We start from the raw sequence: 13,218 nt of genomic DNA, 5'->3' as shown, positions 1-13,218 counted from the left end.
TTATAGCAAAAAGACAATTTTAATGCTGCCGTAGAAAAAAGGGTTATATGAAGAGTCACATAACGGTGCTTCATTGTCAACAACAAAACAGGGCACAGCGTGTGTTACAGTGTCTGTGCTGTTTACATGCCAATATTTTATACATAGGTTCTCAGATGGTGTCAGCTGTCAGTTACTTCTGCAAATTAACTGCCAAAAATGGAGGCGAACAGAATTGCTGGGAGAGCCGGTAACCACGGGTTACCTTTCAGAGAAGCCTACCGATGAAGCTGCAGTGTGGGATCTTAGGAGAATCATTAGGAAGAACAAAACAGAAAGTTACCAATGGAAATAAGAAGGTATCCAACCACACGGAACGGCAACCAAGAGGGTTCATAAATAAGTGGAAGGGGTGGGATCACAGAATGCCCCATAACTTTTAAGCAAAGTATTACTTTTTTATCAATGTTTAGGAAATACAGTACAAGTTCTTTTTCTTTTTTGCCCTTTTTTGGGTTCTTTTTTCTTCTCCTTTTCAAATTAGCTTAACCCTTTGAGCACTGAGCTAATTTTGAATGCACTCTGATTTCTAACTTGAAAGACTGTGTGCAACGTGGTTCGGCTGCCTCTGCGGCGGCTGCATTTCGTTCTGAGCCGCCTTCACCCAGACTGCTCGGAACAAATGGCAATGCAGTGCTAATAAATATGCATAATTTAAACATGAGCCTCTATCAATATAGATGTACTGTATCGCAAAACAAACGATCATACTTTGCTTTCGGATAATGTTTCTGTATACTTTATAAATGCTATCTGTGGTATCTTCTGTATAATTTACAATGTTTGCTTGTAAAAAAAACAAAAGAAACAAACAAAGACAAAACCCATAGACCTTAAAAAAAACAACAACAAGAAACAAAAACAACAAAATATACACTATACAGAGGCACAGCATATGCCCAGAGCATAGTAGGTACATAAAACACGGTTGGTATAAATGCAGGGGGAGGGGAGAAAAAGAAAAGAAAGAAACTGGTCATTTAATCACAATCACATTTTTTCTTTCATAAGAGAGTCTGAAATCTATACAATATATACATCTATGTTTCAATGTGAAAATAATATTCTTTTAAATTTCAAGGCGTGTAATACCCCTGCAGACCTGCATAAGTGGAGGTTCATATTATTCATTATAACTAAGCTGGTAGAGGAGTTTAAAAAACAGAGCTTCATACATTATTAGTATTTCATTTTATAACCAAATTAATGCAAAAGTGCTTCAAAGTACTCAGGGCTGAAGACGAAAGGGTGAGGAGGCCTAGCACACCCGGCCGCGTGGAGGAAGTGTGCCCGGGTTCGTTATAAATGCTTAAACTGTCTGTTAACGCATGCAGCTTGAAGCACCAGAGCGATGCTTACGACTAAATCCCATTTACACAAAGTCCCAAACACTTTACCACTGCATTTTAACCTTCATAGTTTTACCAGTCACAACAGCTGATGATGCACCTCTATGAAACACTGTACACGTATACAAAACGGTCCGGCCCAGGCTGGTGCTCTGCGGTTAAAATAAGAACATGTGCCAAGAACAAGACGGAGGGGGCCCGGAAGTGCCTGCCCGGGCTTCCCTCAAAGCAAAGGAAGAGTCCCTCCCGTCAAAAGCCAACGCTACTGCTTCTCCAGCTCGGACACGTACAGGAGGTGGTCTTCTGGGGACTTCCCGTGGGTTTTGCTAAGGTGGAGTTTGACGGCGTGCTTGCTCGCAAAGGTCCGATTGCACAGCTTGCACTGGTAGGAGGTCCCCAGGTCCTCCTCGGGGGAGGACGTCACCAATTTTTCTGAGGGGGACTTGGTTTGTGCTATTTGATTGTTAATCTGTTCGGTGGACAGTTTGGACAGGTCCCGCAGGCGGAAGCCCAGGTGAGACTCGAGATGACTGATGTACGTGGAAGGGGTCCTGATTTGTGATGCGCAGTCGTTACAAAAGAACACGGGGTGGCCAGTGTCCAGGTTTTTGAGGAACTTTGTTCCACCTGTCCTTCGGAGCTGGTACTTCACATTGGCCAGCCAGTGGCTGATGGTGGTCATGGAGAGACCCGTGAACCTGGAGATGTGCATCCGCTCCTGGGGGCTCAGGTCGGACATGATGTACTTGCCCTCGGAGGTCTGCCGCAGGCTGGCGGCAAACTGGGCCTGCAGGATCAGCAGGTGCTGGGGGTTCCAGTTTGACTGGCGGCCCTTCCTCTTCTGCGCGGGCGTCGCCTCCTCGGCCTCCTCCAAGGTGGCCCCGTCAATGTCAGACTTCTCGGAGACGCTGGAAGGAGTGGAGGATTTTGACGTGTGGCTCTCTGTCAAGTTCTTGAGCATGTCAGAGATATCTGACAAGGCATTCTCGCGGAGCGGCGAGTTTGACATGAATGATACGACGGCAGATGTCTTCGCCGTTGTCACCGTGGATGAGGAGGTTGCCGGGGATGCGGACGTGGGCGACAAAAGCACTGAACCCAAAGAGCACCCTTTGTCACCCTTCCCTTTCGTCAAGTCGATGGGCTGGTCGTTGTTGACGTGGTAGAAATAGCGGTCCAAGTGGTCCACCTTCTTGGACTGGAGGGGTGGGGGGGTGGCGACGGCCGCCTTCTCCGCCAAGCTATTGCTCATCTTGAAGAGCATGCTCATGGGGTCCAGGGCGGGCAGGGAGGGCTTGGCAGCCTTGCCCAGGTGGATGTTCATGACCGACTGGAGGGCGCTCAGCGGGTTGACGAAAGGCTGCTCTGGCGGGTGGTCAGTGATGATGGCGGTGCTGCTACTCAGGGGCTTCCTCAGCTCCTTGCCGTTCTCCGCTGGCTCGGCCGGTGGGCTCCCCTCCTTGCCCCCGTCCTGCTGGGGCCTGGGGCTGCTCTCCTGGCTGTGGAAGCCCCCGTCGCCGGGGGCTTCCATCTTGATGGGCTCGCTAACTTCGCTGCTGCATGGGGAAGGGGTGGCCCGCTTGGGCGGGGACAGCTTGCCCTCCGGCTCCTTCATCTTCTCCTCGGCTTTGGCGACTTTCTCCGTGACCTTTTTCACCAGCTCCTCCATGGCGTGGAAGTTGGTCTTGGGCATGGGGGAGGTCTGGCTGCTGGCTGGCGAGACCAGCGGCTGGCTCTTGGTGGGAGACACGGTGTCGCTGGTGGCAAACATGGGCTTGAGGGCCGTGCTTTTCCCCGAGGCGCCCAGCGACAGCTTCATCATGTTGGGGAGCTGGTAGGCGGCATGGATGCTGGGGTAGCCCCCCCAGCTGGGGGTGCCATTCTGCGCCTTGTTGATTGCTGATGTCACGGTGTTTTCTAAGGACTTCAGGATATCGAGTCCCCCCTTGGGACTCTCCTCTAAGTCGTTTTCGGTCAAGTAATGGTATTTGGAAGAGATGTCATACTTCTCCTCTTCCTCGCCGGCCTTCTCCTTTTCCTTGGGCTTCTCGTCGTTGACGACTTTCTCCTTGTCCACCTCCTTCTTGACCTCCACGTTCAGTTTCGGGGAGACGCTGGAAGGTGTGTTGGAGGGGGACGTGAAGGTGGTGGCCGCCAGGGGCACCGACTGAACCTTCTCGTCAATCAGGGTCGTGATGGTGGGCGTGATGGGTGTCTCCATGATGGGCTTCCCCTTCTTCATGGCAGAGTTGGTGACCTTGATGAAGTGGCCGGTCACCATCATGTGGGCCGTGAGCTCCTGCAGGGTGTCGTGGGAGCTGCCGCACTCCATGCACTTCAGGATCTGGGACTTGCGGGCCTCGAAGTGCCAGGCGTAGCTGGCCCCGTTCTGGTGGCCATAGCGGTTGTTCGGGGTGATGTACGGGTTGGCATTCTTCTGCAGCGCGTCCGTGGTGTCAGCCAGCGCAGCCTTGGGGGTGCCGCCGGTGGAGTCCGGCGAGCTGGGGAGCTCCAGCTCCAGCAGCGCTTTCTTCCGCGAGGCTGGGAGGATTTTGGCGGCGACGGGGGTGACGGGTTCCTTCAGAGGCACTTTTTGGTAGTGTTTTGTTTTGATCATATGGACACTCAAGTCCTGGAGGGACTCAAAGGAGTGGCCGCAGTACATGCACTTCAACACCTTCTGGGCATCTTCCTTCCCCTCCATCTCCAGCAAGGAGCGCTTGCGCGGCTTGGACCAGCGCTTGGGGTTGTTGTTATCGGTCTCGTGGTTGTCGTCTCGGTAGTGGCCGGTCTCGTTCATGTGCACCGTCAGCTCCACCAGCGTGTCGTAGGCTGCGCTGCAGTCCTTGCAGCGGAACTTGCTGGCCCCGGTGAAGATGGAGCCGTAGAGCTTGCTGCTCTGCCGGTACAGCTGCACGGTGCTGAACAGGCTGGGCTCGGGCAGCAGGCGGCTCTGGGACACCTGCTGCAGCGTCTTGGCCATGGCGCTCTGGTGCCAGTCGAAGCTGCCGCTGCCACAGCTGCTGCTACTGCTGCTGCTGCTGCTGCTGCTGCCGTTGTTGTTCTTCTCGGACGAGGGCGGGTGCAGGTTGAGGTTGAGGTTGGACCAGTAGGAGTTGGAGAGGAAGTTGTTGTACACGGCCTTCATCTGCTCCAAGCTGTCCGACACGGTGGTGTCTTCCAGGGGCACCGTGACCTCCTTCGCCTCCTCTTCATTCTTGATGGAGCCGCTCTCAAAGTCAGCCATGCGGTCACTGGTCTCACTGGTGTGCGACTCACTGTCCATCTCGTGGCTGGAAAACTCGGCCGCCGGGGAGTTCTGGTAACTGGAGCAGGGCTTGCCGAGCTCCTTCTCCGGACACGCGTATTTGGCCGCGGGCTCTCCATCGGCCGGGTTCTCCTCCGGGTCTACGTCTTCATCCACCAGGGCAGCAGCCTTGAGCTCATCTGAAACATAGGCTGCCGTGGGAACAGGTGGGAGATCAGGCGGGCAGGCAGGAAGGCAGAGAGGGAGGGAGGGAGAGAGAGAGGAAATGAAAAAAGGAAGGGGGGGGGATACCATTAGTAAGTGTTCATCTTACCTACGGTATTTTCTCCGCTCCCACGAAAAATTGTAGACAGGCACATTTATTTGTAAAATTAAATAGTTAAAATGTGGTGTTTCTTTGGAGCAAAAAAAAAAATCTGCTCTTCAAACATAATTTGCCACCTTATTCTTCTCAAGGGGCAACAGCTTGAAATTAAAACTAAATTTGAAATTAATGAAGCACATTCTGGAGGTGGCATTCATTTCTAAAGTAATAAATTACTTGTATCAACCTTAGAGACAGCAGTTCCTGTCTGTCAATTAATATGTCTTATGCTTCTCCTACCCCTAATGCATTTCTTAACAGACAGATTCACAATTTAAATTAAGCAAGCATTTTTTACTCATTACATTTTTTGAGACTCAATCTTTAATAAATATAAAGTACAAAAACATCAATAAAATGTTCACAAAGTAAAAAGAAAGTCTATCAATGACAATCCGGGTATGTGTGTGAGGGGGGAGGGGGCAACCAGGTCTGCTGGCTTCTTTTTTTTTTTCCTCTTTCTTCCGGCTGGAGGAGCAGGTTCTTGTGAAAAGCCTCGAGGATGTGTGCCTGAGCCAAGTCCCAGGAGGACAACCCCTGCCCTGGCCCCAGTCCCCCAAATGCCCATTCCCCCACCCTCACCCCCAATATATGCGATTCATGCAGAATTGAGCTAGAGCAAGTTGAGGAGAATTGGTATGCGGAGCTCATCTGGCTATATAAATATATACAAGACCTTACAGAGGCCTTACAAATGTCAAAGTGTTTGCTCTTTAGACTACTTTGTCAATATTTACTCTGCATAAGCTCCATGGGCATCCACCAGGGATCCTGTCTTTCCGGGAGCAATGGAGCCAGGGAGCACTTCCTCTGTGGGTGGAGAGCAGGCGCAAGTCGCTAAGGCTTCAGGAGACACCAAACTGTGAGACTGCTCATGCGACCAGGAGAGAGGGAAAGGACTTTTTATTGCCCCATTCCCTCGCATTCCCTCGTGACTCAGCTTATCCTTCTGGGAGCTGGTCTCACACAGTCATTTGGGTGGTCCTCCTACGGACAAGCAGGCATGGCCAGCCTTGTGGCCCAGAATGCTTTTAAGTCCTCGGAGAAGGGGGGGAGAGTGGCTTTTGCTTGTGTCCGTTCCTGAATACCTGTTTGTTTCAAAAGACCCGTACATGCTTAATTGCAAGGTCGTTTCCAAAAAGGAGAAGCTAAAACAAACAACTTAGAACATAAAAGCTGAGTTTGCTGGTAACACGCACGCTCATAACTGTAAAGATGGTTCCTTTGCTTGCCCCAGGTTAGTCTGACACCAGAAACAAAACTTCCCTAAAGTGGCTCAAATAAGTTAGACTCCTGTTAGCCAAATGAAGGCACCCTAGTGGCACAATGGGTTAAGTGCTGGGCTGCACTCACAGCCCCCAGCTGCTCTGGGGGAAAAGACGAGGCTATCCGCACGTGTTGGGACTGACACTCTTGGACACCCCATAGGAGCAGTGTCCCTCTGTTATGGGTTGGGATCAGCTGGATCGGAATGGGTGGTTTAGCCAAAGGGATTGTTGTTCCTCCGAGTTCTTCTTCTGGATGGAGTGCGATTCTCTCCCGCTGAATCCTCCCCCTTGGAGCACTAAGTTTACGAGCTGACATGCTGCAGAGTGATCCCAACAGTGATGCTATTTCAACTTGGCTAGAGGAGTTTCCCAGGCACCTGCATTCACATCAGGATGTTGGTGGTGGTTGCCATGGCGTTGATGCTATCTCCTGGTGACCCCATGCGTGGACCTAGCTGGAACTGCTTCCCCTTCAGAAGCAGACTGCCAGGCCTGTGCTCTGAGGCACCTCCCGGTGGTTTGGAACCATCAACCTTTCAGCTAGTGGGTGCACCCCCTTTTCTGCCACCCAGGGCAGAGGTGGGAAGATTTCCATTCCTGTGTGAATTATGATGCAAGAGCCAGGCAATGCCATATACCAGCAGCCGCGGGGAAGGGTGCTGCTCACATCCACTGAGGCTGGAAGTGCTGGGGCGAATCAGCAGTTTGAGATCATGCACTTAGAAATGGCATGCCCCGATGAAGAATAAGAATGTCGTGCTGGTACGGGAATCAAAAGCCAACCCTCATTGCCATCGAGTCAATGCTGACTCATAGGACAGGCCTGTTTAACTGGGCTGTCGAACTGCCCCTGTATAACTGTTCACGGGCAGAGAAAGCCCCATCTTTCTCCCTCAGATCGGCTACTGGTTTCAAACTGCTCACCTTCTGGATCATGGTCCCACAAGTCACCACTACCCCACCTGGTTAAGTAACAGGGAAGAAAAATACACAAAATCCAGCTATATCTCACTGTCCCTCAACACCCTTCCTCCACTCGCAACATACATGGAGAACTGATGAGCAGGGTGTGGCAGCCAGGATGCACTCCACGCTTTTCAGCAGGATTGCACCCCCCATACGGGCTCCTCACTCACTGACCATTCTGTTATCCGGCATCCTGCATTCACAAGACTAGTGAAATATCAACTGTCCAAACATGTTTCACATGAACCTGGGTTTCCTCCCCATGTGCAGCACCCAGCCCGCAGAGCCATGCATGTCTGCCAGGTGCACAGCCGAGGCAGCCGGTTCTCCCAAAGGCCTCTCGCCCGGTCTTTCCCACCACTGTTCTTTGCAAACAGTTGTGCCTGGGGCAGATGTGGAAGGAGCAGGGGGCCCAGCAGGGCGGGGCAGGCAGGAGAGGTTGCTGCTGCTGCTCCCTCTACTCAAGTGCCCACCCAGAGCGACCAGGTCCTGTGTGGGAAGATGCTCGGGATAACGTGGGACAAAAGGCTTCAGCAGAAGCTGGCTGCTCTTGTCCCTGCCCCACGACTGCTGGAACCTTCTGAGCAGCAGTTCCTCTCCAAGCTCTCTGCCGTGGGTTCCAAGTCCTCTAAGACCTGCAGTGGTCTCTGGCTCCTGTGGGACCTCCCTGGCCTGTGGGGTGGCAGCAGATGGCTGGGGTTATAGAGGGGATGGGACAGCTATAGGGGTTATGGTCTCAGGTAGCAACCTCACCAACTATATTGACCCCCAGGCCTGCTCAAGCGCCAGGCCTGACAGCAGGGCCTTGGAGTCCAGAGCATAGAGGTGTTGCAAAACAATGTGGTCTTTGTGCTGGAAGATGACCCCCCCCCCCCAGGTTGGAAGGCACCCAAAACACAGTCTTGAGCTGACCCACATGGGGAAGGAGGGGCCAGGCCAGGCGGTGTGTGGCTCTGGTGGACAGGGGGTCACCCACCATGAGGTGGAGCAAAGAAAATGCCAACCAAGAACAATCACCTCAGAAAATCCAGACTTGAAGGCTTCTACGGGGTCGGGGGGGGGGGGGGGGCTGGAGAGCAGCAGATGGAGGGGAAAGTACTTGACTGGGCTTGCTGACCCCAGAAATGTCGCAAGGTCTCCACCACTGGAGTTCATAGAAGGACCGAATCAGAGCACCGTGAATCCAAGCATGCAGAAAGGAGTCTGAAGGAGCAAGGGTTAGACCAGGGGGTGGCTTCCCTAGACAGCCCACGTGGACAGCACTCCCACGAAAAGGGCTGCATTTTGAATCCCCGTCAGAGGAGGAATCCAATGGCTTGTGTCGCTACACCCGAGGCTCATGGGAACCCTCCCCTACCCCCCACCCCCCACCCCAGTAGAAGGGAGGTGTATCCAAGGCCCTTCTCTCTTGGCAGTGTCCCTTGGAGTCCCCATCTACAGCTGACTGCTTCTCTCCCTGCAAAGAGTGAACTCTAGAAGGGCCAGGCCAGAAGGGCCACACATGTGGCCACCCCAGGAGGATACCAGGCAACCAGAGGAAGCAGGGGGCCGGGGCAGGTGGCCCATTGTGGCATGAACCAAGAATGTAATTATTTTAAGTCGATTCTGACCCCTGGCAACACCTGCACATTTTTGATGATGAGTTTTTGAAGCAGCTCAGCAGATCTTTCTTCTGAGGTGGTTCTGGGTCGACTTAAACCTCCAGCCTTTCAGAGATCAGCCGAGCTGGGTAACGGGGTGCCTCACCCACGGATTCCCATGGCATGGAGGCCATGAGTTAAGAGGGGGAAGCTAACAGCTTTGCAAGACGCCCTGCTCCAAGCAGGGGCCCTAAGCAAGCAGCTCCATCCCAGCGCGGGGTGTACAGCCGGCTGGCCGGAGCACCTGTCCTCACAGCCCACGTTTCTGAGCAGCTCCCTGCCTGGGCCAGCCCCCAGTGTCCTTGCAGCCATTATGAACACTGCCTGGCAGTATGAGAATGTCATCAATCTGAGAAGTAAGGAGGACCTTCATGTTGAAAGAAAGCTAAGGCCAGCTCCCCCAGGTGGGCACGTATCTGGGGACAGTGTTGAACACTCTAGTCCAACAGGACCTGTGCCCCAGCCCCAGCCCACACACGCCTGACCCAATCGGAGTTTCTGAGGCTCCTGACACGGGAACTTGGTGCCACCCATGGCAGGAACCTCACCACTTTCATCTGGCCTCTATCTGTTCACACCTGACTGTGGAAAGAAGTCTACAGCTTCTCCTCACTGATTCTTCCAGCCAGGTTAAAAATCCTTCCCCAATCTCTGCGGTAAGGGAACTCCTCAGAGACTTTCCACCATGCTTGGAAGAAAGTCCAAATTCCTCAGCATGGCCCTAAGGTCTTCCACCATCTCACTTCTGCCTCCTCTTTGGCCTCTCTCACGTTCTAGAAAGTTTCCAGACTGCTCGTTGTCTCACTTGCCTTTTCTGCTGGAAAGACCTAAGCTACATCTCCTTAAGCCACAGGGGAAGGTTACTTCCGGGGTTAGGCAGCTTCTCTGACCCCAGTCTCTGTCCTTTTGGCATCCTCTCCTTTCTCAGGTCAAGGCATGCCCCTGACTTTTAGCTTCATCGGGTCAGGACCGGTTCTTTACTTTATCTGCCACAACCCTGGGCTCTGACTCTCAGTCTACCACCCAGTAACTATCTACGGATCTGCCCCATTGTGCCTGACTTCTCCATGCCATTGATCCCTAAACAGTGGCCAAGACATCTCATGAAGGTCCAGACTGTCCAGCCCCAGAGAAAGGAGACGGGCTGCAGTCAAGAGTCCACCGAGGGTTCGCTCTCTCAGGGTGTGGCCAATGGTGTTTTCAGCAGGGCTTGGTCGTGGGTCCAGTGGCTGGGCCTCCCGGAAGGATGATGGAAGGGTGAGAAAAACACCCTCAGGTGGTCCCATCATGCTGGAGCCATCCCAGGCCCTGGCCCACACTGTACACGCCTCACTCCGTCAAGAACAAATCTCCTAACTCCCTCTGACACAAGTCAAACAGAAATGCTTGCTGCCAGCTCCAGCAGAGGAGGCAGCTGAAGGGTGCAGGCAGGGAGCGCTCACAGGAAGCCAGTCAGCAGCTACAAGGATGCAAAGAGTAAGCAAGCAGGAGCAGCACTTAGCCTGGGGGCAGCCCTGCATTTCTGTTTTCTCCAAGCCACTCCACCAAAAAGTCCCTCTTCAGACAGGAGCCCTTGCAGAAGGGTTCCAGGTAAACACCCCTGCACTGAAAAGTAAGGCCTCGAGTCAAGCAGACAGCGAGCCACACCTTGAGAGCCTACTGACAAGGACACGTTTCCAGACCACGGGATGAACCCAAGTAAAAACTCCTGAGCTCACAGGTGATTCCTACGAAACTTTCCAGCCTACGTTCCCGGAAAACCAAGTAATCAAAAAGATAATGGTCCTAAATAAAATGTGCAGGCATCTGAGCCCGTTCCTCCTTATTGCATGTGACCGTCCCTTGAGTCTGAGCACACCATTCTGGAGAGGAGAGAAAGGGGGGTTCCAACCCATGAAAGGGGGCCTCACCCTCAGGAGCTTGTCTGTACCCCTCATTCCAGGCTAGGAGCCCTCAGGGGTGGGGGGGGGAGGGTCAGTGGAGTACAAGGGGGATTTGTCTCAATCTTGGGACCCAGTGTCAAGAAATTGCCCAGAAGGCATGTGAAGGCAACCATGATCCTGAGATGTGTCCTAAGATGTGATCCTGAGATGTGTCCCCTCAGGGGAATCCACACCTGCACCCGCAGTGGTTATGCACTGGGCTTTTAACAGGGTCCTTGCCCACAGCTCACATGGCACAATGGCTCTGTTCAAGTTGGGCAGAGTGGCCACTGTGCCAATTAGAAGGTTGAAGGCAGTAACTCCCACACTCATATGGATTATCATCGTGCACTCTACCACTAGGTAAAAGGACACCAATATGTTTCATATCAATATAAAACAGCAAGCCAAGGCATAGGAGCCCTAGTGGAATAGTGGTTACGCATTGAGCTTCTAATGGCAATGTCAGCAGTTTGAAACCACCAGCAAGAGAAAGACAGGGCTTTCTATACCCATAAAGAGTTCTACCCTGCCCTAAAGGGTTGCTGTGAGTTGGCATCAACTCAATGGCAGTGGGTTTGGGTTTTTTGGGGAAGCCTGGGCATAATGGAATCCATCTCCAGGCACGTGGTAACGTCTCCCATCCGACTGTTTGGAATCGCCTCCAACAGGGGAGAGGAGGGCGCACTCTTGGTCCGGAAGGGGCTGCAGGTGGGCAGGTGAGGGAGTGAGCAGGTTGGTGATATGAAGGAAAAAGGCATGGTCATGCCAGGTTCCTCGAAGGGATTTCAAAGGACACTGTCCTGTGCAGATAAGCATTTCAGGGGCTCTAAAATGAAGGCTCGTGAAGGACAACCCTTGGTTTTCAAATTCCCCAACTTCCCTTTGCTAGGGAAACACGTCCTAGGGGTTGGCTTTCTCCTCTGCCTGCACAGTGTGGGGATGGAGGCGCCCCAGTGACCTTCCCCAGAAGGGAAGGAGGACACAGCAAGGGGACAAGGAGAGAGCAGAGCAGAGTACAAGGCAAAGAAGAACCAGGAACAGAACGGCAGCAGAAGGAAAAGCAGCAGAGATTGAGATTCGGAGAAGGAGGCGACAGGAAAGGGAAGAGGAAGGGAGACAGGAGGTGAGAGCAGAAAACCAGCTAGGGGCAGAGAGAGAGAGAGAGAGAGAGAGAGAGAGGCTGATCACGGGGCAACGTCAGGGAGGCAGAGAGGAGATACATGATGAGATTTGAGAGAAGAGAGGATGATTTCTGAGAAGGGGTATAAAAGTGGAAAGAGCTAAGGGCTTAGGAGTCCCCGGAGAGAGGTGGTCCTGAGGACACCCACCTGCTCTAAGGTTGGCGACCCCAAGTCCTTCCTCTGCCCAAGAAGGAAGTTAACTCCTCAGCCAGCCCAGGTGAACTGAGCAAGTGGGCAGTGGCTGGAGAGGGAGGCTGTGGAATGCCCTGGGGGAGGACACACCACTAAGCCCAGCCAGGGAGCGGGGAGACACAAGAAGGTCCCCAGAGCTTATCTGCATCTGAGCCTCCAGGAGCAACTCAGATCTGCCCCAGAGACGCCCATGACACACCCAGAGTGGGGTGGCTCCTGAAGCAGCCTGTGTATTCTGGAACGCAGGGCCTAGGTCCCACTCTCCGCAGACCCTCACAGCCAGGGCATCTCCACTTGTCTCACGTAACTAACGCAAGTGGAGTTTTAACAAGCACATCTACATCCCTAGTGAGTGGAATGCTCTTGGCCAAGGAAAATCCCCTTTTATTTAAAAAAAAAAAAAGTTGTGTTCTATGGAAAGCATCCCTGGTGGCTTCGTGGTTCTGCACTGGACTGCTAACTGCCAGGCAGCATGTGGAAACGACTGCAGGAGAAAGACGGGGCTATCGACTCCCACGAAGAGTGACCATCTCAGAAGCCACGCAGGCAGTTCCACCCTGGTGGCGAGCTTCACCAGGCATCAACTCCACGGCAGGGAGTGAGTGGGGGAGAGCGCCACAGCAAAACAAAACAGATGGAGACCGAGCCCCTACAGACCAGAAATACGATCTCTGGAGGTGTGATCGCTTAACGGAACTTGGGAAGAGGGTGGCTAGTTCACCATGAGTGGGGTCCACAGAAAAGGCACCAAGAAGATGGAAGCTCCAGGAGTACAGCGGTGGGTCAGGGAACAACAAAGATAGCTTGCCGTTATCCGAGACCAGGGAGAGGCAGGGCTCAGATCCTTCCACAGGGCCCTCAAAATCCTTCAGTATGCCTGCCACCCTCACCACACACTGCTCTCCTCCAGATCCCTCATCACACACTGCTGACCTCCAGATCCCTCATCACACACTGCTGACCTCCAGATCCCTCATCACACACTGCTCACCTCCAGATCCCTCATCACACACTGCTCACCTCCAG

General features: G+C 53.0%; 1 protein-coding gene across 1 annotated transcript; it reads right to left on the bottom strand.

Annotated features, from left to right (window-relative positions):
* TSHZ3 (teashirt zinc finger homeobox 3) lies at positions 1 to 7,224 on the bottom strand. The gene is made up of 3 exons (XM_004704709.3): positions 7,213 to 7,224; positions 5,758 to 5,830; positions 1 to 4,847 (listed from the first exon to the last, which is right to left on the bottom strand). The coding sequence occupies exons 1-3, from the start codon at positions 7,222 to 7,224 to the stop codon at positions 1,651 to 1,653; spliced, it is 3,282 nt and encodes a 1,093-aa protein (XP_004704766.2). The 3' UTR covers positions 1 to 1,650.
* Between the last annotated feature and the right edge of the window lie 5,994 nt (positions 7,225 to 13,218).

This window comes from Echinops telfairi, unplaced genomic scaffold (genome assembly GCF_000313985.2).
Source record: "Echinops telfairi isolate 266 unplaced genomic scaffold, ASM31398v2 ScPeMD7_2291;HRSCAF=2852, whole genome shotgun sequence".
NCBI classification, from domain to species: Eukaryota; Metazoa; Chordata; class Mammalia; order Afrosoricida; family Tenrecidae; genus Echinops; species Echinops telfairi.
This window is presented reverse-complemented; position numbering and strand designations above follow the sequence as displayed.